The sequence below is a fragment of the Amia ocellicauda genome, chromosome 5, assembly GCF_036373705.1.
Source record: "Amia ocellicauda isolate fAmiCal2 chromosome 5, fAmiCal2.hap1, whole genome shotgun sequence".
Taxonomy (NCBI): Eukaryota; Metazoa; Chordata; class Actinopteri; order Amiiformes; family Amiidae; genus Amia; species Amia ocellicauda.
This window is the reverse complement of record NC_089854.1, coordinates 50,981,409-51,007,313: the sequence shown is the minus strand read 5'-3', so window position 1 is coordinate 51,007,313 and position 25,905 is coordinate 50,981,409. Positions and strand designations below refer to the sequence as shown.

General features: G+C 39.1%; 2 protein-coding genes across 2 annotated transcripts in view; one reads left to right on the top strand and one right to left on the bottom strand.

Moving 5' to 3' along the window:
* gys2 (glycogen synthase 2) overlaps window positions 1-17,046 on the top strand; it is a 32,233-nt gene extending 15,187 nt beyond the window's left edge. The window contains exons 7-16 of the mRNA XM_066705621.1: window positions 3,120-3,240; window positions 4,960-5,066; window positions 5,939-5,998; window positions 6,613-6,691; window positions 8,613-8,726; window positions 9,185-9,311; window positions 11,161-11,256; window positions 11,357-11,520; window positions 12,054-12,134; window positions 14,971-17,046. Of these exons, the coding sequence (XP_066561718.1) occupies window positions 3,120-3,240; window positions 4,960-5,066; window positions 5,939-5,998; window positions 6,613-6,691; window positions 8,613-8,726; window positions 9,185-9,311; window positions 11,161-11,256; window positions 11,357-11,520; window positions 12,054-12,134; window positions 14,971-15,189 (1,168 nt within the window). The 3' untranslated portion in view covers window positions 15,190-17,046. The remainder of the gene's footprint in view (window positions 1-3,119; window positions 3,241-4,959; window positions 5,067-5,938; window positions 5,999-6,612; window positions 6,692-8,612; window positions 8,727-9,184; window positions 9,312-11,160; window positions 11,257-11,356; window positions 11,521-12,053; window positions 12,135-14,970) is intronic.
* Window positions 17,047-19,328: 2,282 nt separating this feature from the next.
* Window positions 19,329-22,648, bottom strand: spx (spexin hormone). The gene is made up of 6 exons (XM_066705622.1): window positions 22,551-22,648; window positions 21,831-21,911; window positions 21,656-21,713; window positions 21,011-21,073; window positions 20,511-20,597; window positions 19,329-19,876 (listed from the first exon to the last, which is right to left on the bottom strand). Exons 1-6 carry the CDS (start codon window positions 22,554-22,556, stop codon window positions 19,812-19,814), a joined length of 360 nt encoding a protein of 119 aa, XP_066561719.1. The 5' UTR covers window positions 22,557-22,648; the 3' UTR covers window positions 19,329-19,811.
* Window positions 22,649-25,905: the final 3,257 nt, after the last annotated feature.

Genomic DNA, 25,905 nt, shown 5'->3' with positions numbered 1-25,905 from the left:
ACAAGCTCACCAAAATTGGACAGTTGAAGACTGGAAAAATGTTGCCTGGTCTGATGAGTCTCGATTTCTGTTGAGACATTCAGATGGTAGTGTCAGAATTTGGCGTAAACAGAATGAGAACATGGATCCATCATGCCTTGTTACCACTGTGCAGGCTGGTGGTGATGGTGTAATGGTGTGGGGGATGTTTTCTTGGCACACTTTTGGCCCCTTAGTGCCAATTGGGCATCGTTTAAATGCCACGGCCTACCTGAGCATTGTTTCTGACCATGTCCATCCCTTTATGACTACCATGTACCCATCCTCTGATGGCTACTTCCAGCAGGATAATGCACCATGTCACAAAGGTCGAATCATTTCAAATTGGTTTCTTGAACATGACAATGAGTTCACTGTACTAAACTGGCCCCCACAGTCACCAGATCACAACCCAATAGAGCATCTTTGGGATGTGGTGGAATGGGAGCTTCGTGCCCTGGATGTGCATCCCACAAATCTCCATCAACTGCAAGATGCTATCCTATCAATATGGGCCAACATTTCTAAAGAATGCTTTCAGCACCTTGTTGAATCAATGCCACGTAGAATTAAGGCAGTTCTGAAGGCAAAAGGGGGTCAAACACAGTATTAGTATGGTGTTCCTAATAATCCTTTAAGTGAGTGTATATATACAGTGCATCCAGAAAGTATTCACAGCGCTTCACTTTTTCCACATTTTGTTATGTTACAACCTTATTCCAAAATTGATTAAATTCATTATTTTCCTAATACTCCATAATGACAACGTGAAAGAAGTTTGTTTGAAATCTTTATCTTAGACCTCCGAGACAGGATTGTATCAACAGATCTGGGGAAGGGTACAGACAAATTTCTGCAGCATTGAAGGCCCCAATGAGCACTGTGGCCTCCATCATCCGTAAATGGAAGAAGTTTGGAACCACCAAGACTCAAACTGAGAGATCGGGGGAGAAGGACCTTAGTCAGGGAGGTGACCAAGAATCCGATGGTCACTCTGACAGAGCTCCAGCGTGTGTGTGTGTGTGTATATGTATATGTATGTACAGTGGGGGAAAAAAGTATTTGATCCCCTGCTGATTTTGTATGTTTGCCCACTGACAAATAAATGATTAGTCTATAATTTTAATGGTAGGTGTATTTTAACAGTGAGAGACAGAATAACAAAAAAATCCAGAAAAACACATTTCAAAAAAGTTATAAACTGATTTGCATGTTAATGAGGGAAATAAGTATTTGACCCCTTCGACTTAGTACTTGGTGGCAAAACCCTTGTTGACAATCACAGAGGTCAGACGTTTCTTGTAGTTGGCTACCAGGTTTGCACACATCTCAGGAGGGATTTTGTCCCACTCCTCTTTGCAGATCCTCTCCAAGTCATTAAGGTTTCGAGGCTGACGTTTGGCAACTCGAACCTTCAGCTCCCTCCACAGATTTACTATGGGATTAAGGTCTGGAGACTGGCTAGGCCACTCCAGGACCTTAACGTGCTTCTTCTTGAGCCACTCCTTTGTTGCCTTGGCTGTGTGTTTTGGGTCATTTTCATGCTGGAATACCCATCCACGACCCATTTTCAATGCCCTGGCTGAGGGAAGGAGGTTCTCACCCAACATTTAACGGTACATGGCCCCGTCCATCGTCCCTTTGATGCGGTGCAGTTGTCCTGTCCCCTTAGCAGAAAAACACCCCCAAATCATAATGCTTCCACCTCCATGTTTGACGGTGGGGATGGTGTTCTTGGGGTCATTCCTCCTCCTCCAAACACGGCGAGTTGAGTTGATGCCAAAGAGCTCGATTTTGGTCTCATCTGACCACAACTCTTTCACCCAGTTCTCCTCTGAATCATTCAGATGTTCATTGGCAAACTTCAGACGGGCCTGTACATGTGCTTTCTTGAGCAGGGGGACCTTGCGGGCGCTGCAGGATTTCAGTCCTTCACGGCGTAGTGTGTTACCAATTGTTTTCTTGGTGACTATGGTCCCAGCTGCCTTGAGATCATTAACAAGATCCTCCTGTGTAGTTCTGGGCTGATTCCTCACTGTTCTCATGATCATTGAAACTCCACGAGGTGAGATCTTGCATGGAGCCCCAGACCGAGGGAGACTGACAGTTATTTTGTGTTTCTTCCATTTGTGAATAATCGCACCAACTATTGTCACCTTCTCACCAAGCTGCTTGGCGATGGTCTTGTAGCCCATTCCAGCCTTGTGTAGGTCTACAATCTTGTCCCTGACATCCTTGGACAGCTCTTTGGTCTTGGCCATGGTGGAGAGTTTGGAATCTGATTGATTGATTGCTTCTGTGGACAGGTGTCTTTTATACAGGTAACGAGCTGAGATTAGGAGCAGTCCCTTTAAAAGAGTGCTCCTAATCTCAGCTCGTTACCTGTATTAAAGACACCTGGGAGACAGAAATCTTGCTGATTGATAGGGGATCAAATACTTATTTCCCTCATTAACATGCAAATCAAACTTTTTTGAAATGCGTTTTTCTGGATTTTTTTGTTGTTATTTTGTCTCTCACTGTTAAAATACACCTACTATTAAAATTATAGACTGATCATTTCTTTGTCAGTGGGCAAACGTACAAAATCAGCTGGGGATCAAATACTTTTTTCCCTCACTGTATATATATGTATATGTATGTGTATTTATATGTATGTGTGTATATATATATATATATATATATATATATATATATATATATATATATATATAAATTATAGAATATTTTTGAGTTCGATAGGATGATTAAATCCTTGTTATTTTAATTTATTTATTTATTTTAATTCATTTATTTGTAGTTAATTAAAAAACAATAATAGATTATTGTTTTTTCCCAAACATCAACAATCTGTTATACTTTGTGTAGATCAGAATCTCAATTAAATCTATTTTAGTTCCAGATTGTAACACTACAAAATGTCCAAAAGTTCTTGGGGGGGGGGTGAATACTTATGTAATTCAGTGTATAGGGCCTACAACAGCGGAATATCCTGTTTTCTTTTATTCTTATTAATTTGAAAACTGATGAGACATGCATTGTCTTCTCGCCCCATGAAAACTGGTTTAAATGTGTCCAAATATATCTTCCCTTACTCGCAGGCACCTCGACTTTAGCTTGGAGAAAACTCTGTTTTTCTTCATTGCCGGACGTTATGAATTCTCCAACAAAGGCGCCGATATCTTCCTAGAGTCGCTCTCCAGATTAAACTTCCTTCTCAGGGTAAGACTCTTGTAATTGGCCTGTGACACAAGGTTATATACATTTGCAATCCATGCTGTATTTTTTTCCTGAACCTACAAAGGGTTAATCTGAGGATTAAAGAATTGAATTGAGTAAAGGAGGTGCCTCGACCCTGGATGCTTGGGATGCATTAGGATTATGGTTAGCATTAATAGTAAGGGTAGGATCAAAATGGTGTCTCATAAATCCAATTTGAAGGTGTTATGGAGCATGATTATCCTGGATAACACAGAGCAGGTGTTTATAGCAAAGGGCCATGCGTAGGCCTCTGTTTAAAAACAAAAAACCAAAAGAAATTAACCCTGTGCTCAGTCAATATTCAAACTACCACCTAGGTGCTGAAACAAATCCTTTCATCGTGTTAACAGATATGGGTCAGGCTGAGGTACACTAATGAAGGGCAACAGTTTTTAATTTTTCAATAAAAAAAAATAAAAAAAATGGGATCAGCTGTAATGAAATAAATTGCATTAATCTTTGAACTATGCACTCCAGAACAGAAGTTGTTTTTTATTTATTCACCCGTTTCTTTGGTGGCATGATAGCAGAATATGAAAAGAAAAAGAAAAGAAAAAGAAAAAAGCTTTTGTTTTGGTTCCAACGGGAATCCATTGAGATCAATATCTGTCAGAGATCTGGAGCTGGAAGGAAATAAACCCCCCAATGTTTACGGAGTTGTCACCAGAATTTTGTGTTTTACTGCTTGACGCATGGGACATTTATCTGAGGTTGACTGTAAGCTTGCCTGACAGCGCTGCAGCTGAGTTTGTCCACTACAAATTAATAGTGACTGACTCATTCTGCAAAGACCTGGTTTTCCGGCCTCAGGTTGTTTTCATGCCCAAAGTGGTTGAAGTTTGGAGGTCCTTTGAACAGTGATTTGGAATGGATTCCCTCCAAGATGCATCAAAACAGGTGCTGCAAACTCTTCACAGCTCTTTAACTGCAGAAGGCATTTTCTTATGTAGTAAAAGTTTTTGAAATTGTCTTCTACTTAAAATCTCTGTATAAATACAGTATAAATGATAGAATTTCCTTTTAGAAAAATAGCCTTGCATTGAATAGTTAGACCAAAGGTTTCAGTGCATTTAGTTTACTTGCCTCTCATTTCTATTATTCTATGTCAGTGATCTGGTGAGCTCTAATCCAGTTAGTTTTACTGTGCGCCTTAGCTGGAAATGGGGAAACTCTGTGTTCATTATTTGATCAATTAAGTCACTGTTCAGTTAAAAGTAAATCTGGCCCTTGAGAGCATAAAGGGTATTCAGGCATTTGATCCAGATCTTTACATTTACAAACCTGCTGTGTTGAGGTTCTCCAGGACTGGTTGAATGTGTGTGTGTCCTGGTTTTTCTTCACACCTTTTTCTGAAGTGCATTCATAGTAGAGTGCAGCCTAAATTAGACTTGGGAGAAACTTAGGAAACTGAGCTGGTGAACAAGGGCCTAGACCACATCAAAACTTAGCCCTAAACACAAATCGTGGTTTAATTTATTGCCAGCATGTCATGGTTAAGTAAGGCAAAGTTTTGATGTGCAGTAGGCCCAAGAGAGAGAAGTGAGATGGCAACTAACAAGAAAGTGAGTTGAAACTTTTAATTGTATTTTTTTGTATCCACAACACTACTGTGTTTACAGTGTTCACAGCACAATGTGCAATAGCTTCATTACCCTCCTGTTTTTCTCTCATCTTCCTCAGGTTCACAAAAGCGATGTGACCGTGGTGGTATTTTTCATCATGCCTGCAAAAACCAACAACTTCAACGTGGAGACTCTGAAAGGACAAGCCGTTCGCAAGCAGCTTTGGTACAGTTGAAAAGTTTTTGCTAGGACTGCAGAATCTCTTGCATTTCAATTTATGTTATAGACTACACAAAAGCATGAATAGGTGTTGTATGAGTTGGGTGAATTTATAACTAAAATTAGGTACTTTTTGTTTTATAAAATTGCATATTTGAATACCAGCTAGAATGTTACGATATGGGCTTGGAGAATGATGGTGTTTCTGTCAAATAAACAATGTACAAGGTTAGCTGTGAAGTTACTTAATCCATTATTAAGCTGTTTACAACTCCCATGCTGATGTGTGTACAGGTAATGTTGTCATGCCCAGTCAAACACTACAAATTTTGTAGACTGGGAGGGGGTGGCAGAGGACCATTTAATGTCTGTGTGAAAATCTGTCAAGTATCAAGATCTTTCCTGAAAAAGCACAATATGTAGGTTTTGCTGCAGGTTAACTATGATTCTGACAGCTGTGTAAGCTCACACAGAGAGAACAGAAATGCCTAAAGTGAACCTTTATAGTGTACAGTACTCCACCCCCCACCCAGTGGCAAAATCCATGAAGTGTATGCAGTCTTAATTCTTATAATGTTCGTGCATTTTGGATGGGTTAGGCAGTAAATAAGCAATTAAATTCAAAGTGCTTTCACCCTTATACTACATTCAAATAAAATAACAGTGGCATCTGATGAGATGCCCTGCCCTAATTTAAAAAAATATTGTGTGTGTGTTGCCCAGCGATGGTCTGGCGTCCCGTCCTGGGTGTATTCCTGCCTTGCGCCCTATGCCTGCCAGGATCGACTCCGGCTTCCCTGCGACCCTCGCCAGGGTAAACGATTTCAAAGATGGATGGATGGATGTACTGTCATTGTTTTTTTGTTTTATTTCCACAGGGACACAGCACACTCTGTGAAAGAGAAGTTTGGCAAGAAGCTGTACGATGCGTTATTGAAGTAGGTTCCTGATGATGCATCATGGGTACACTCAAATGTATAAATGACAGGCTGTAATAGTGAGGTTACTGCAGTCGTCCATTTCCACCACACTCTTCACCTCTAGCATGTGTTGTTATTCTGTTGCTATGCACCACTGGCTCATTTGTCTGCTTGTTTACACAGTTATCTGTCATCTTCCACAGGGCCTCTCCATTACATAAATAAGTGCAACAGAGAGCACTAAACTAACAGGGAATCTTTCCATGCTATTCTGTATTTCTACAATAGTAAGAAATATACTCTTACTGGCCATGTTCTAAACCGAGAGCAACCATCCTGCAGCTGCAGTGATACGTGACCTTTAACCTTTGTGTGGTAAAGCCCATTTTCAAAGCCAAAACCTGTGCCCTTTACCTTTTTGCTCCCTATTTGACATTAAGAGATGGAGGTGCTTGTCACTTGAGCTGTCAGTTTCGTGAAATGACCTTTCAATGAATGGGGCTACTTTGATTTAATCAGCATAATTTAGATGTCAACTGAATGGTGACAGTATTCATTTATTTAATTCCTTCTGTATTTATTTTTTAATTACCTCGTGGTGAACAGTGACTTTTTTTTTTTTTTTTTTTTAGGGGGGAGATACCAGACATGAACAAGATTCTGGACCGAGATGATCTGACCATCATGAAGAGAGCCATCTATGCTACACAGGTAGGCCTTCAATTGCTCTTTCTTTGTGTTTAGTTGTTGACATAACAGATGTTACCAATAAAATGGAGACCGCTGGCATATCAATAAACACTCACCTACAGCCAAGCCAATTTATATAAGTGTCCCAGCAAATTTTCAGTAAAACGTTTTTGTGCCTTGTGCTTCCTCACTTCTAAAGGCTGCAGAGAGCCCATGGTAAATCGATGCAAAACTTGTAAAAGCTCCAAGATCTGTCATTGGCTTCTTGCTGTGCTGGGCTTGAGAAACTTGCATTATGATTTCATAAATCCCTTCCAAACCAGAATGGTTATTTAATGAAAGTGTTATGTGAATCAACAAGAAATGACACGGTGTGATTGAAAATATTTAATTTAGACTGACCTTTCTGACCCCCTTCATGTTTTTGCCTTGCTCCACTACCTCTTAGGGTCATTGGTTCATGGATTCCCTATAAAATGTCAAATACATAACCATATATTCTGCTGGTAGCAAACATTTGACTCTAAAGTATAGTTCTAAACATGCTATGATTTTGATGTATTAGGTGTTATACTTAAAAAACAACAACATTGTATTGGGTTCGAGAGGATAATGTGGCAGGTTAAAGAATTGAAGAGACATTTTAAACTGTGTTGTTCATGTTCATTTCTGACTATTCTTAAAAAAATTTAGCAAATCATACAAATGGTAGATTCCTTAATAAATCTGACCTTTTTCACCATTTTTGTTTTCTTCTGCTTTTTATTTATTTTATTTCAATGCTTCTTCCATCATTTTGGAAAAACATAAATAAATACATCTCGGTGATTTGTTACCCATCTGTTATGTAACGCAGATATACGCAGGCCATCGCCTGACTTCTGTGTTATGAAACACAGAGTCTGTTGTAACAAAGTGGAAACTGTGGTAACAAACTTGTAGTCTGAAAACCTTATCTCTGTGCATAAAAAGGGTCATCTTTCCTACCAGCGCTGCAGCTGTCCATTAATGCACAGTTTTGTTTACCTTTGTGCTTTTCCGAGGAATTGAGCAAACGATTGGGAGAATAAAAACTGAGGTTTCAGTCAAGAAGAAAAGCAAAAGTACAACATTCAGCCCTTAATGACGCACGATGCCTGGTAGTGTACTTTGAAACAGTCTTTTAAAAATTCAGTAAATGAATATTAATTAACATGAATTAATATCAGTCCATTGTCTTGGCATGAATCATCTCACTTTGATGAATATTCTGCTTTTCTCCATAAAAAGACCATTAGCAATGGTTTCAGTGAGTTAATCGACTAATGGTCCATATATTCTATTGATGTGCAGTGTTACTATCTTGTATTTCCCAAACCAGATTAATATATTTAGCTTCTGGTACAGAAATAAAACATTCTGGATAGCTGGTATGAATAACCTGCTTATTTGCCCTCTGAAATATAATTGGTTTATAAGCAGTTCCTTTGTACACAAGAACAATAGCCCATGTGACCCACCTTCTGGTTCTTAGCAGTGGACTCACCATGACAGTTCTGCAATTCAACTGGAGCAACACAGCTTCATAGCATGTTCCTCACACACAACAAACTGTATCACCAATAATGAAACAAATGTCTCTTACTTTCTATCATCAGTCTGTTTAAAATAAGTTCTGACTGTGTAGATTTAAATAGCAACTGTTTTTTTGTTTTTTTTTACCAAAGGAACCAAAACCCAACAAAACAATTTAAACAAAATTAAACGTGCTTGCTTTTCAGAGGTGTAAGTAGTTACATTGCTCCTCAGAAGTAGTGAGTTGTAATTTGCAGAACTAACCACTTAAATGAAAAACTTCAGTGAAGACAATTTTCGAAAGCACCCACTGTAAGAGGCTGGAAAGAAGGCACTGCTAACCGTGCAGACCAGGACACTCACCCTGGGTTTGTCCGGACTCTTGCAGCGCCAATCTCTTCCCCCAGTGACAACCCACAATATGCTGGATGACAGCACCGACCCCATTCTCAGCAACGTGCGCCGCATTGGACTCTTCAACAGCCGCACTGACAGGGTCAAGGTAGCGCTGGGGTTTATAGGACTGTGGATGGGTGGGCCAGGTGGTGGCCAGTGAGGCCAGATATAAACATTTTGGTTGGTAAAAAATAAGACTTAATTCATAACCACAATTAGAATACTAGCAACCTAAAAAAAGGCCAAAAAGCGTTTTCAGAACATAAAACAGGTCATCATACTTCTGGGGCAAAAGTGTGATCACTGATCAATCACTAACTTGTTGTGATGTGTAATTGTGGAGCACCAGTACTACCCAATCAGCCAGTCAGTCTTTATTTGAATTTGAATCTTTATACGAATTCCAACAGGGTGTGTTACAGGATAAACATACTGTAGACATGAAGTCCAAACAGTGTACAGACATGACATCAGAAAATAAGGTGCTTTCTTTACCTGCAGGTTTAGGGGTGAGCATTAGTTGAGTGTTTCTTCTGTGATAACAAAACTCTTCATCTCCTTTAGATTATATTCCACCCAGAGTTCCTCTCCTCCACCAGCCCCCTGCTGCCCATGGACTACGAGGAGTTTGTGCGTGGCTGCCATCTCGGAGTCTTCCCTTCCTACTACGAGCCCTGGGGATACACACCTGGTAATTTTAAACAGTGTGGGATTTTGAAATACTATATACGCAGGTTTAAGTGTCTTCTGTTTTCTGTCTTGAATGTCTTGAAGCCCAATTTCCATGCGGTGTCCCCGGTTGCGTGTGTCCCTGCTGATCTGGAAAAGCTCCTCTGGTTTGATGTGGTCGATGCCCTTAATGATTTTGAAGACTTGAATCAAGTCCCCACGTAGTCTCCTCTGTTCCAGGGTGAAAAGGTTCAGTTCCTCAGTCTCTCAGTAGGACATTCCCTTCAGACCTGGAATAAGTCTGGTTGCTCTCCTCTGAACTGCCTCTAGAGCAGCGATATCTTTCTTGAAGTGTGGAGCCCAGAACTGTCCACAGTATCCAGATGAGGTCTAACTAGTGCATTGTACAGTCTGAACATTACTGCCCTTGTTCTCAATTCTACACTTCTGACAATATACCCTAGCATTGTTTGCCTTTTTTATTGCTTCCCCACATTGTTTGGATGGAATGTTGCATACACATTGCATTAGGTCTATCCCTGGACCTAGTCGATTTATTTTGCATGCATATATACAGAATTTTTAAATATATATATGTGTGTGTGTGTGTGTGTGTGTGTGTGTGTGTGTGTGTGTGTGTGTGTGTGTGTGTGTGTGTGTGTAAACTATTAAAATTAACTCATCATTCTCTGCATTTTGTTATTTGTATATATTGTTTTACTGAAGGTTTTGTCAGGTTAATTTTACATTGACAACATTCCACATTCCAGACTCTACAAATTTGTTGCAACAACTTCATGTTTATTACAATGTTGCCACAATTTTATTTGATTAGCTGGGTGAATCTTTTTTTTTTTAATCCAACCATTTAGACACAAGCCCCCAGTTGCAGATTGATAAAATGTTAAGACTTTTGTAGTAGCAGTGGAGAATCACTTTTATGATAATCAATGTCAAAAACTCAAAGTGCTATCTCTAGCTGGCTAATCCCAGGTCAAGACTGCCTGTGATTATGCTGTACAAAGGAAGGTACAGACACTGACAGATTACAATGCCAAACAGAATGCCGAAGCAAGCTTTTATTAAAGAAGTCTGCTATGATATATTGTGTTTCGTGATATACAGTTAACACATAAGACTTGCATAATAACAGCTCTGCACATTGAACCAGTTCATTGCCACCAAAGAGGATACAAGCAAGGTTTTAATCAAAATTAGAATGCAACCTCAATATAAGAGATGGAAATATAAAGTATCTAAGCTTCTATGGGGTTTATGACACAGCAGTTCACTATAATATTCGCACATAACCAAACAGATGAGCATGACAGCCCCTTTGATAAATAGAAGTCCTCCTGAGATTGATGGGCTTTAAAATTGAAAAAGTTTCACCTGTGACTAATGGAGATGTTTCACCGTGCCTTTTGCATTGGGATAAGGCGCAGCTGGGTGTTAATTACTGTTAACAGAACTGCTGGTCTTTCTGTATCAGTGCTTATAGCTCTTAATGAAACTGAAAGACACGGTGATGTGAGACTCTCTCTGATTTACTGTGAATGTAGGGGACTTCTTTAGGGTGAACTTGGGTAGGTTGCTTTACATGTCCATCCAGGTGTCCGTATTTTTTTTACCCCCCCATGTGTTTCTTTTCACCATGGTTGGGTTTTTGCTTTTAGGTTTACTTGTAAATTTTTCCAATTTAGAATTATGTATTATTATTATGCATTAATAATTAAGTCCAAACACTGAAACAAATCAAGAATCCCTGATTTTATGAGCCCCACAAATGCTGAAAAGGCAACACAAATTGAGTTGATTCTGGACTGAATATACTAACATGGATTTTTTTTTTTTTTTTTTTTTTTTTCCAGGGGAGTGTACTGTAATGGGAATCCCCAGTGTGACCACCAATCTCTCTGGCATTGGTTGCTTCATGCAGGAGCATGTTGCTGACCCAGCTGCGTATGGTAAGCAGAAATTCTACCTTTCCATCTCATCCTTCTCTTTCTCTGTCCCTTTCTCCTTCTCCATCTTCATCCCCATCTCCATCTCCTTCTCCTCCCTCAGGAATCTACATTGTGGACCGACGGTTCCGTTCTGCAGACGAGTCCTGTAACCAGCTGACCCAGTTCATGTTTGGGTTCTGCCAACAGTCCCGACGCCAGCGCATCATCCAGAGGAACCGGACTGAGCGGCTGTCTGACCTCCTGGACTGGAGGTACCTGGGCCGGGTAAGCAGAGACAACCAGAAAACCCTGTGTAGCACCCCTGTGTGCTTTGCATCCAAAGCCTTGTTCTTATCTGTTGCAAAACCCATCAGGTCCATTCCTATTGTATGTGGGACACTAATTATTATTACTAGTAGTATTGTTAGTATTTATTCATTTGGCAGACTCCTTTATTCAAAGCAAGCTTTACAAGAATGCTGAATAAGACGTATGCAATATAGACCAGTACTATATTTACAGCATTACAAATTGCAATGTTGAATTGCGTCACAATAGGCCCTCATTCCTTATGGCAAAGAGCAATGCTGTCTGGATTACAGTGAGTAAATGGCAAAATCAAAAAATAGCAGTATGACCACAATGCTTGTACAAGTGAAACACTCAAGCCTGAATCAAAGAGACTGGTTAACTCACCGAGTAAGATATATTATAACATACCACCAATTGGACACATCTGCTGTTGTGGGAGGATGGGGATGCTAATTTATTGTATGTCCTTATTTTTGCCCCTGAGTGACTGAGGTGTTGCTTTGCAGTATTACATGCACGCCCGACACCTCGCGCTGAGCAGAGCTTTCCCAGACAAGTTCAAAATGGACCCGACTGCCCCGCCACAGGTAAGACCGTTATACTTGACCCATTCTATGGGACAAAGAAAACCCATATTCATTGTATTTTCAGTGGGCTGTCCATTCTGTGTCCTTTGAAGACAAATGCTGTTATATTGATTTTACATTTGTTTGTTTGTTTACATTAAAAGAATCTAAAAGGAAAATAACTTTAAATTACTTATTGACTACATTAGGTGCATTTACACTGCCATTTCTGATCCGGATCTAATGCATCGGTAGCATTTGATTAGGATCAGAAATGGCAGTGTAAACACTCGGCGATCGGATCAAATGTACCCCTCCGGGAGTTCCGGCATGCACTGTGGTGGCGTGCGTTTTAGAGGCAAACAGCCTTCACATCAGTGGAGCAGATGGGAGAACACTTTCCTACTGCCTGTATTATTATTAAAATATTATTAAAACTAACATTAAATGGCTTGTTATTTAATGTTGGCAAATATATGTAATTGTATTTTTATTTTCAATGTTTCAGCTGCGAAAAGTAGCTTATGTTTGCAAAAAATGTTTGTATATGCATTTAAAATGCTTCAGTTGCCGTGTTTTAAAGGACTAATTTACTCTAAGCATATAATGAAGTTTGGACTTGCGTGCTAGTGCACATGTGAGGACCCCTGTGGCGGCTGAAAGTTGATCCTGATCAAATGTTCCGATGCATTTGATCCGGATCAGAAATGGCAGTGTAAATGTGCCTATTAAGACCTGTTTCTGGGTCATGTGCCAATAATTATTTAACATTCAACTTCATAATTCTACCGGCTAAAGCACACACTCTTACCTGTGGTTATGTTTCAATGAAAACAGGATTGAACATAGTTGGCTGCGTGAATGTGCTGGGTAACGTTTTTTGTTCTTGCTCAACAAACAAAGTGGTATGAAGGACAAAAATACACTGAAATACAGGTACTGAAATGTATTGGTATACTGCATTTCACTAGTCAAGGATCTTAAGGTGTGATACATTGCCAGCCAATTTACTGATAAACTCAGCAGATGAGTAGCAAACCACACAGCCTGGAAGACAAGCATTGACTTCATGTTGGTGAACTACAGACTGTAGCAGGGTAAACTGTATACTGATCCTACAGATAAAGAACGAGACTGAGAGTTAACTTCGATGCATTAATTCCTTCCCAGTAGAAAATAACCAAGCCTCCATCAGATATCCAGCAACATCAACGCCTCATTCCTAATTACCACAATCCTTTATGACGGCCACTTAAAGCACCATCCTTCTTTTTTGACACAAAAGACTTGCCAGCGTTTCCTGTCTGCCTGTGATTCAGTGCAGCTCTCTGCTCCAACAGGCTGGCAGCTATTAGTGGTCGTGATAAATAATATTAGCTCTTTATCTGTTCACCTTCTTTTTCTGAAGGAAATCTAAGTAATTGCCCCACAATGTGTCATTAGTGTTAATGCAGTATAAAGAATACAATAATTACCTTATCTTGTGTAATGAAAGCAATTGTAATCCACCCTTAACTGCAGTGTGTCTGTGGGGGTTGAAACATTAAGGATTCAGCGAAGTGAAATCCAGGGTCTGGGAAATTAGATCTACACTATGATGCTGAGAGTGGAATGACATGTTTTATGTACCATGTATGCTCTGTGGCATAACAACACAAGATTGGATGGATCATTATTTTGCCAAGACAAGCAAGTCATAATAGTCCTTTGGCAGTTTGTATTGTTAAAAAGAACTACTAATTCACTGCTTCACTAAACATGTAGTTGACATGTAATTATTGTAAAAGGCACACCTCCATGATAGTTGACTTTTTTTTCAACATTTTCCAACAACTTTATTTTTTATTTATTTACCAAACTTGAAATGCCAAATTCCATTTTCAGTTTTTCCTTTCCACAAATCTTTCTCTGCTCAGTGGATACTGGTGTTACATCCACCTGCACAAATGTATGTGAATACATGTGATTCTATGTCAGACAATCCCTGTAGTGTATTTCTGGCTTGAGTACATCATTGCTAATGTGTGTACCAGTAGAGCGTGGGGGCATAGTGGCGGTGCTCTCTTTGGTGGCCTACATCAACTTCAGGCCCCCCTTGTCCAGCACTGTGTCGACCTGTGTTAAACAACATGTAACTCAATTAAAAAAAACATTTCTTAAACCTAGTTTAACCTAGTGTTTCTTAAAAGCTTTCTTTGTATGTTCCACATTTTATTTAATCTATAATTATTTGGAGCAGCTATATTTATCTTGCACAATATCGGGCATATTTGTTTATATGATGTGAACTTGCCCCCAAAATACAGTACCCGAGACAATGGAGAAGAAACAGAAGTTGGTGAAGTGTAATGAATAAGAATAAACCGCCTCAAGTGTAAACTCTTTCATATTTATTTAAAGACATAAAAAAGTTTGTTCTACTTATTCATGACCCTTAGCTGGCATCATTAGAGATTTGTGTGGCATCCACACTGTATCTGATGTGCTCTCTGCCTCTTTTACAGTATCACATTTGTTAACTTTGATTTAATATCCCCTCTAGTCTTGATATTTTAACTAATTCCAGGATGGAAAAGGTTAATGGAATTCTTGTCCCACTAGACAGAATGTCCACATGGTAATGGCAGATTTATTTCTGGGAGGTAGACGCTAAATGTTGGGTGAAATCCTGTCAGGTTTGACACACTCTCTGCATGTTTAATTGACAGAATAACATTTGCTTGATGCTGGGAGTCTTGGGTTCACCTCTCTGTTCTGATTATTTTTTCATGATAGTTACAAACATTATTGAGCTTCTCTATGGACAGTGCTCAATTGTGTGCTTTATGTTGCTGAGCGGCTCTTTGTGTCATTCCAGACGGAGGGGTTCCGCTACCCACGGCCATCCTCGGTGCCACCCTCACCCTCCGCCTCCCTACACTCCACCCCGCACCACAGTGACGAGGAAGACGAAGAGGATGAGCGCTATGACGAGGAAGAGGAGGCGGAGAAAGACAGGCAGAACATAAAAGCCCCCTTCTCCCTGGGCCCCGTGCCACTGGGCAAGAAGAAACAGCACGGAGAATATGGAAACTGAGGAGCAACGACTCTCTCTGCTCTGCACTGTAGTGATCTGCCATGCCTCTGTAACCCTGGCCACTGACGAGTGGTACAGTGAAGGAGTTCATGAATGCATGCATACATGCATGAATGAAGTAATGAATGAATACACCGTCCAGTACACTATAGTACAGTAGATATGGTGACTCTTCATTATAACCTAAGCTAGGGTTTTTTAACCACTCGGTTTGACTTTTAATCCACCCCCTTGAGATGATAAATCTGCATGGTCCCATGGCAGCACTGTGGAGTAGTGACTGGAAGGTTGTGGGTTCAAATCCCAGGTGGGGCAGTGCTGTTGTACTCTTGAGCAAGGTACTTCACTTAGATTGCTCCAGTAAAATACCCAGCTGTATAAATGGGTACAACTGTCAGTCACCCTGGATAAGAGCATCAGCTAAATGACAAATAATAATAAAAATACCAAGTCCCCCTTTGACAGTATTGCTATCTAGAAGCAGGGTGTGTGTCATCCCTTATGTGTATACATGTCATTTGTTTTGATGTGGTTTTCATGGTTTTTCATGGTTTGTATCACGGTTTACTATATGTCTCCAGACTTAACCATTCACTTCCTGAATTGTAATTTTCCGTGGCAAATGACAGTAAACTATAAAAAGTGATTCAGACCTTTATTATAAACGCTTGGCTGTTTCAGAAAACACAACATTGTAAATTCCATATTTTATCTTTTCATGTAATAAAATTATTTATTTCTTAGCAGATGCCCTTATCCAGGATGAACTTTTACAGATTGGGTATGTAGTTTTAAAATAATTTTTTAAAAATGGTTTTAAAGAATGGTGGCAAATAGTTCTTTATTCACAAGAAACGTAAGTGAAGAGGTGGTAATCAAATAAAGATCACAGAAATTAAGCAAACTAAATAGCGCTAGTGCTTGGTTCAACTGATTATGTTTGACAGCTTTATGTAGGTGCTTGTATGACATGGTTAATGGATTATCTGGTCTGCAGCTTACAAGAAAATGTTTTCTACAGTTAGTTATCATTTCAGGTTCCTAAAATGACTGAGGAAGTGCATGTTTTGCTGTATGAGAGAAATCATTACTGTAAGTTCAGTTTCTTTGACATTTTTTTTACAAACACCCTTGCTTTACGTTTTTGGTTTGACAAACTGCTCCTAAACAGACTGCTTCTGTCAAGTATCATACATGTTCTCATTCTACAACTGAGTTTGTTTCAGATTGGTTGGTACAAAGAGAGGCAACGTCAGAGTTGAGTCCTCTTTCGCCGGGGTTTATTCCACTTTGCCTTAATGTCATTGTTGGAAATTTGAGTTATTTTCAATGACCAAGCAGTTCGTCTAGAAGCATTGAGCTAACATTTAGGGTGAAACATTAAATATCTGCGTTAAAATACAGTAGCATATTGACTTGCATATTTAAACTTAAACTTAAGAAACCTTTAAGGTGAAATATGTTGTTCAGCAGAAATGGCCATAGAAGCTTTGATATCAAGTCCTCTGGTCTCAGATTGACAATGCCTCAGTAACCATTCAGCCTTGTGGAGCCAACACACCAATGCAGAAGAAATCAAGTCCGTCATCTCCCAGGCTGCAGCCAGCAGAAAGTGACCTGCAGAAATTCTCGTTTGCTGGAATGTCTTTCACAGCCACTGTTGATTAGAAACTTTGTCAAACCAATCGCTAACACTGTAGCTGGATTTATATCCCTTCACAACACAGTGCTGCAGTGAAAAAAACATGAAGAGATTTAATATACTGTAACTCTGTCATTCTTATGGCCAATTTTAAAGCCACCTTTGTAAGATGTGTGGATCCCTCAGCCATTAAATAAATGCCCTGTTTTATGCTGCTTTGTGCATCTTTGTTCAGTCTTGGTCTTGTTCATTGATTTATGTCTTGTATCCAAAGGTTGAAGTTAAAGGGGCTGTCCTTGGTGTTTCAATAGCACACATTGGGTATATACAGTACTGTGCAAATGTTTTAGGCAGGTTTGACAAAATTCTGTAAAGTAAGAATGCTTTCAAAAATAGACATGTTAATAGATTATATTTATCAATTAACTAAATGCAAAGTGAGTGAACAGAAGAAAAATCTAAATCAGATCCATATTTGGGGTGACCAACCTTTGCCTTCAAAACAGCATCAGTTCTTCTAGGTGCACTTGCAAAAAGTCAGGGATTTTGTAGGCATATAGTCAGCTGAATGATCAAAGAATTATACCAAACAGGTGCTAATGATCATCAATTCAATATGTAGGTTGAAAAACAATCATGAACTGAAACAGAAACAGCTGTGTAGGAGGAATAAAACTGGGTGAGGAACAGCCAAACTCAGCTAACAAGGTGAGGTTGCTGAAGACAGTTTACTGTCAAAAGTCATACACCATGGCAAGACTGAGCACAGCAACAAGAAACAAGGTAGTTCTACTGGATCAGCAAGGTCTCTTCCAGGCACAAATTTCAAGGCAGACAGGGGTTTCCAGATGTGCTGTCCAAGCTCTTTTGAAGAAGCACAAGAAACCGGCAACGTTGAGGACTGTAGACGCAGTGGTCGGCCAAGGAAACTTACTGCAGCAGATGAAAGACACCATCATGCTTGCTTCCCTTCACCATTGAAAGATGTCCAGCAGTGCCATCAGCTGAGAATTGGCAGAAAGCAGTGGGACCCTGGTATACCCATCTACTGTCCGGAGAAGTCTGGTCAGAAGTGGCCTTCATGTAAGACTTGCGGACAAAAAGCCATACCTTCGACGTTCAACTATGCACAAAAACACAGGAACTGGGGTGCAGAAAAATGGCAGCAGGTGCTCTGGACTGATGAGTCAAAATTTGAAATATCTGGCTGCAGCAGAAGGTAGTTTGTTCAGTGAAGGTCTGCAGAGCGGTACACGAATGAGTGTCTGCAGTGAAGACAGTGAACAGTGAAGCATGGTGGAGGTTCCTTGCAAGTTTGGGGCTGCATTTCTGCAAATGGAGTTGGGGATTTGGTCAGAATTAATGGTCTCCTCAGTGCTGAGAATTACAGGCAGATACTTATCCATCATGCAATACCATCAGGGAGGCATCTGATTGTCCCCCAATTTATTCTACAGCATGACAACGACCCCAAACATACAGTGAAAGTCATTAAGAACTATCTACAGTGTAAAGAAGAGCAAGGAGTCCTGGAAGTGATGGTATGGCCCCCACAGAGCCCTGATCTCAACATCATTGAGTCTGTCTGGGATTACATGAAGAGAGAAGCAACTGAGGCTGCCTAAATCCACAGAAGAACTGTGGTTAGTTCTCCAAGATGTTTGGGTCAACCTACCTGCCAAGTTCCTTCAAAAACTGTGTGCAAGTGTACCTAGAAGAATTGATGCTGTTTTGAAGGCAAAGGGTGGTCACACCAAATATTGATTTTGCATTTTGTTAATTGATAAATATAATTTATTAATATCTTTTTGAAAACATTCTTACTTTACAGCATTTTTTCACACCTGCCTAAAACATTTGCACAGTACTGTACTTCAATGTAATTCCAGAATAAATCTCTGTAAAAACCCGACAACTGAGTTTATGGGAATGATCAGGATCTATCTTTTTACAATTGTGGACCATTTTTGTGTCAATTGTAGCTTACCACTCTGTGATCTAAGCCAAAGGGAACATTTTTAGGCACTGTTCACCAAAAAGATTAATTCAATATTTTAGTTGCAATTTATCCCAATTGATCACATTTTCTATTAAAATCTCCCATATACAGCAATCTTCGCTAAGATGTACTGAATATTTTGTGCATTGATTGCCAAGACTTGCCATTTACTCTTTATGTGGTTTTCTGTGATGGTTTCTGTAAATTTAGTGTGGTATATAAATGTACTCAGATTAAATGATTGCTTGTCAACTGTACCCTAAATACAGGCTACATAAAACCTCACTGTAGATAGACTAGAACAGGATAACTTTAATATAATTCAAGCAGATCCTTCCACTTTTCCCATTCCAAGTTCTTGTGCTAAGAACTACACATTCCCTACAACTTCAATTACCTTTAGCAAAATGGCACTGCAACTTTCTTACTGGTGCTGGCTATCTGAGACCTAATTTGATTCATTTTACCTTGGTTTTGTACATGCAATGCTAAAATACAATCTTACCTAGAAATAAATGCCATAATGACATTCCTTGAAATGTTGTTACTGAATCTCCAAAGATCTGCACTTACTGTGGACAAAGTGGTTTTAATGTATCCAGGGGGAATAAAAACAATCTGTTTAACTTTGTGTTGTAACTTTATTATACAAAACAATTTCAGCTCCATCCCTTTGTCCTATGATGACAATGTATGGAGGGCGATGAAAACGATAAAAGATAAATGTATTGCAGCTTCAGAAAAACTTTGGATTACCGCTTTGGCATTGAGTAACAAAAGATGTCTTTTCTTGAATGCAAAAGCTTGTTTTAATTAACTATACATTTGGAACATTTAACCTGGGCTATGTTACAGAATACACAATTTATTGGTTTGGTTTGGTATTTATTGATGAATACATTATAAATTAAATGCCTGAACACAGAATAAAATTAATTACAATAATTTAGAACTACGTTACTGAATTGAGGGGACTGGCCGTTAGAAGTATTCTCTTTTCCAGGTCGGCAGGTCTTGAAAATTCATCTGGTCATCATTTTCGGCAGCTGTAAAGGAAACAAAATTGAAAACATACATAGAAGTCTTTAGTGTTACATAGGAAAATCAGTTTCACAATAACATGGGAATATGTATTAGAAATGTTTGCTGCTTCAAAGACTACAGTTTTGTGTAGTTAGGAAACTCAATGAAGCTACAGCAGGGGAAGTCTTTGATATGGGGGACACAGCAGGATTAAAATGGGGAATCATGAAAATGCAGCAGTCCAGTTAGCTGTAACTGAGGGAACAAAACAAGCTGCAAGGGCAGAAAAACAATAGTCCAAGGTCTTGAGCACTCAGTGCAAAGGAGTTTAGTACGGGTGAAACACATTCTTTGCAGAAGTGTATTGTGAGCAAAATGTTTTATTGTGTATTGTGAGCAAAATATATCGGTCTTTACCTTGAATGAAAACGTAAAAGGAGAGCAGCAAACACAAAAGGGAGAGAAAGAGGTCTGGTCTGAATTGGCCTCAGCAACACTATAAGAAACTCTTCTGAACAGGTGTGTCTATCCAAAGAGCTATATATTCTTCTGGACTGTAACTGTTGAGGACTGGAGGCTGAGGACCCCTGGGTAAAAATCACAGATAGCAGTAAACTACTCCACACAGAAAGAGTCTGAAACACCACAGAAGCCTACCTTCTTCCTTGGCCTGACGGATCAAGTTGAAGAGCATGGCAGCAGCGTCTGACAGACTGATGGACCCGGGGTTCTGGCTTCGAGTTTCTGAGTTGTGACAGGAAAGAGCAAAGACAGAGAGATTATTTAGAAGGCATTAAAATGTGTTGTTGTGTTGATTGTCTATATATAATACAAATGTACAGTATTGGTACATTCGAGAAACAAAGGGACATTTTTAAGCATAATTTCTAATTTCAGAATTATTGGTATATAATAGAATATTATTAGTAAAAATAAATATCTAAACAATTTCTAAACAATGCAATATATATATATATATATATATATATATATATATATATATATATATATATATATATATATATATATATATATATATTTTTTTTTTCGAAACAGTTGTAATGTAGGGCATTTCACTGAAACGACTAATACTACCACCACTATCAAGTAATAATCATAATCATAATAATTACACAAGGTAAAGAAATTAGTTTTACCTAAGTGTAGTGTATCGTAAAGATCACCTTCTTTTCGGTCTTCTGAAATGAAACGACGTCCTTCTGCAAAAATTAATAAAGCTGGATTGCAACTTTTATTTCATCATGATCTTACATTTATTTTTTCTTCAATGTAAGCATACAAGTAATTTGAAGTATTGAGATATATCACACGAAATGTAACTAAGACATTATGTCGCCACAATGTATTTTTCGTACATCATTGAGAATTCACATACAAACATAACATTTCAGGATTAAAACCAATTGCATACTTAATGTAAGTGTATTACGCACAATAGACCAAGTAAGTCTCATATTTCGATTGTTTATTTTACGTTTATAAACACCAATAAGCCATTCTCAGTTATTGTACACCATGCTTTTGGTGAAATCTCGTTAGAATGCCTCAGATTAAAAGTGACCTGTTGCGACAGCGTGATCCGTTGTAAAGCGTTTTGGGGTGGTGGTGCTGAGTGTATCACTCTCTCTCAGCAGAAGCTAAACAAGCACCCACAGTTTTCGTCTCCTCGGGGTGAAGTGATTTACTGGAGGCATCACACGTTGGAAACTGGCAATAAGAATCAATGCTCACCCAATACACATCTTAAAAAAAGGAAATGGGAAAATTGAGCTGGCACTTACGTGCACCTTTTAAATAAAGCATCGCCTGGGGCGTCCAGTTTCTCCTCTGAAAGCTACCCTTCATGTAAGAAAGCGGACAGTTAGTTTCAACACATCTCCAACCGGAATAACCAGGAAACACACAAACGCACCACGGCGCATAGTTTAAGCAGGCTAGTGAAAAGGGATGGGGTACCTTTGGGGCACTACAGGAGTATGAGATGAATGTGGTCACCAGCAGCACAGCGAGGGCATAGGCCGTCAGAGTCTTTAACCCCTTTGGAAAAAGAGAGAGAGCACCAAGTTACTTAGTTATATGCATACACCATCTATCTATCTATCTTTGTTACAGGCATTGACTTAGCACTCACAAAAATAGTGCACATACACTGAATGATTATACATACATACATACATACACACATACATACATACATACATACATACATTCTATGAGACCTTTACCATTTATTTCGTCAAATGTTTCAGGTGTCCATTCCAGCTCCGTGTGCGATATGCTTTGTGCGCAAAAGACTGCACTGATCTGAATTAGTCTGTGTGATTATTCCCAGGCTGATTCCACTACTAAAGTTAAATAAAATGTTTGCTTTTCTGTTAAAAACCTCACAGTCCAAATCTTACAAGATTGTCATTTGAAAACGGGTGCGTGGGAACTATTGTCGGTAAATAAATGACAGGTAGAATCTGGAAAGGATTGAAAAGGAACAAAATTGCTCCAGCGAACATAAACCGTTAGTGGCATCTGGATGAAAATTGTAAGCTAATAGTAAGATATAACTTGCACACAAACACTTACACACATAGACAATGTCCAGTAGTAAACACCTCCTGCCTGTCTACCCATTGACTTACAATTACGCATAGAGTTGGAGAAAAGTGACTTAAATCTACTTACTTTCATTGTTCTCTCCAAACGGGGCGAGTGCGCCTGTGATGCCTTGGATTTGACTGGACGTTAGAAGTTGTTTGGTTGAGGTCCAACCTCCAGAGCTGCTTATAAACGGTCGGGTGGGTGAATCCGAAGGGAACCCCTGTCAGTCCTTGTGATAAAAAGATTTGTAATCCCTTCCCGTGGGAAAGCGCAGTCTGTCAGTCATTCGGTGGAGTTGATTGAACGCTGCAAAGCCCAGAGCCAATAACCCGGTGTGCCTGTGAGTCACTTACAGGTTGATCGACACGATCACAATATTTCTTGCGCTCCAGCCCCCACCCTCACCAGCAACCGACGGTCTTTTAGTGCTTGATGTTGTGTTTCAGTCGATAGCCTTTGATGTTATCCTATTAAACAATCAATTGCATATTCGTGATGAGATGCAATTGAATTCAAAATCATCAAAACCAATCGTGTCGGTCTTCCATCATCCAAAAAAACCAAATTTTAAGACTGTCTGTAGTGTGACAGATCTGAAAGGGGGTGGGGGGGGAGCTGTTACTGTACATCCTAAAGTTCTCTATTGGGAAGAAACATATTAAACGTCTATAATTTATACAGTATAACATTGGATCTTGGATAACATCTCTTGAATGGGTTTATTTTTATACATTAATACCACATTTGACCAGGGGTGGCAGACTCCGGTCCTGGGGAGCCGCAGTGTCTGCTGTATTTTTTGCAACAGGAGCTCCCAGTTAGTTAATTAATGTGAGTATTTACTCAGGTAGGCTTATCTAAAACTTTTTATTATTATTTTGATAGCCGCTACCTTACATTGAACCCACCCCTTACAAAAATGAAATATATTGCTATATATTTTAAAATATGTGTTTTGACATATAAATATATTTAAAAATATATTGCCATACTTACCATATATGTAGCCTTCATAGAAAAATAGATTGTAGAGTATGCCACAGATAAAATGTATTTCCTGGTATATTATACAATATATTATACTGTAATATATTGTGCTTGCTGTTGCCCTAAGAGCAAGTAATAGATAAACCATTCAAATAAGACAAAGTCATAAATTTGGGTTAATGTTAGAATATTTACTTTGTTAATAAACTGTATTATTACAGTACAATTAAACATTTGTTAATTAATGTATATATATATATATATATATATATATATATATATATATATATATATATATATATATATATATATATTAAGACATTATAGCTTACAGAGAACATTTTGCACCTGTACATACCAATAAAATATTTTTGTAGCATTACTAATCTAATATATATAGAATAATTTAATGTAATAATTTTTTTATATATATATTTATATATATATTTAATCTGTATTTTATATGTACCACAGAAATTGAAACAATATTATTTTGCCATCTATAAAAATTCATTCAGTCAGTCACATTGACTTTTCATTTTAGAAATATATAAACAATATAAACCTATAGGATCACCCAAAAAGTATATGATACACACATTTCAATTGAAAGTTATGTGGCTTCCAACCTGGATCCCATAGCTATAATGAATTGACATTTCAATTGTGTTGTTTCAGAACTATTTCACTAATGGTTATAACAAAGTTAATCAGTGTTAAAGTCTGTTACCAACATCCATTCTTCCTCAGATTATACCTGTTTGAAACTGGTAGAGGTCTGCCATGTAAATGAAAGCATTATAACAAAGGCAAATGATATCATGAGAATATTTTACAAAGATCTTGAACAAATAATCCTGGACAGCAAATAACTCTTCAGCCTATTTCTGATGTCTACTACAATTGTGAATATATATATATATATATATATATATATATATATATATATATATACAGCTCTGGAAAAAATTAAGAGACCACTCCAAGTTCAGAAATCAATGTTAAGTCTCTTAATTTTTTCCAGAGCTGTATATAATCCCATAGTCTTTAACAAATCACATTTCACAACCAGGGATAATCTATAAACTGTAACGTAATGTAATGATACGGCTTTTTGTTTGCCATATCGTTGTTAGACTTCACCACTAACTGCAGCAATGATGGAGAGGATGCAGGGTAAACCACAACAGGAACTTTTATTGAACACAATCTGCTGGAGTGACTTCACCAACACTGTCCACTACCCCCTCTCTCACTCTGCACACTCTCCTAACTTCTACCCACCGACACCAGCGTGCGGGAACTGGGCACCCCTATTTATGTCCTCTGGCCCTGTGGCTGTCTCCTCCAATCACGGTGCCTCCTGTGTTGCCGCGCAGGGCCAACCTTTAACCCCGGAACTAACCCCGCTAAACAGCTAACATGCACCAAACGGCCCATCCCCCAACACACAGAACCCGACAAACACACACACACACACACACATATACACGAACATGCACCCCCCCCCCAGATCGCTACAATATACACTCACCTAAAGGATTATTAGGAACACCTGTTCAATTTCTCATTAATGCAATTATCTAACCAACCAATCACATGGCAGTTGCTTCAATGCATTTAGGGGTGTGGTCCTGGTCAAACTCCAAACTGAATGTCTGAATGGGAAAGAAAGGTGATTTAAGCAATTTTGAGCGTGGCATGGTTACTGGTGCCAGACGGGCCGGTCTGAGTATTTCACAATCTGCTCAGTTACTGGGATTTTCACGTACAACCATTTCTAGGGTTTACAAAGAATGGTGTGAAAAGGGAAAAACATCCAGTATGCGGCAGTCCTGTGGGCGAAAATGCCTTGTTGATGCTAGAGGTCAGAGGAGAATGGGCCGACTGATTCAAGCTGATAGAAGAGCAACTTTGACTGAAATAACCACTCGTTACAACCGAGGTATGCAGCAAAGCATTTGTGAAGCCACAACACGTACAACCTTGAGGCGGATGGGCTACAACAGCAGAAGACCCCACCGGGTACCACTCATCTCCACTACAAATAGGAAAAAGAGGCTACAATTTGCACAAGCTCACCAAAATTGGACAGTTGAAGACTGTAAAAATGTTGCCTGGTCTGATGAGTCTCGATTTCTGTTGAGTCATTCAGATGGTAGAGTCAGAATTTGGCGTAAACAGAATGAGAACATGGATCCATCATGCCTTGTTACCACTGTGCAGGCTGGTGGTGGTGGTGTAATGGTGTGGGGGATGTTTTCTTGGCACACTTTAGGCCCCTTAGTGCCAATTGGGCATCGTTTAAATGCCACGGCCTACCTGAGCATTGTTTCTGACCATGTCCATCCCTTTATGACCACCATGTACCCATCCTCTGATGGCTACTTCCAGCAGGATAATGCACCATGTCACAAAGGTCGAATCATTTCAAATTGGTTTCTTGAACATG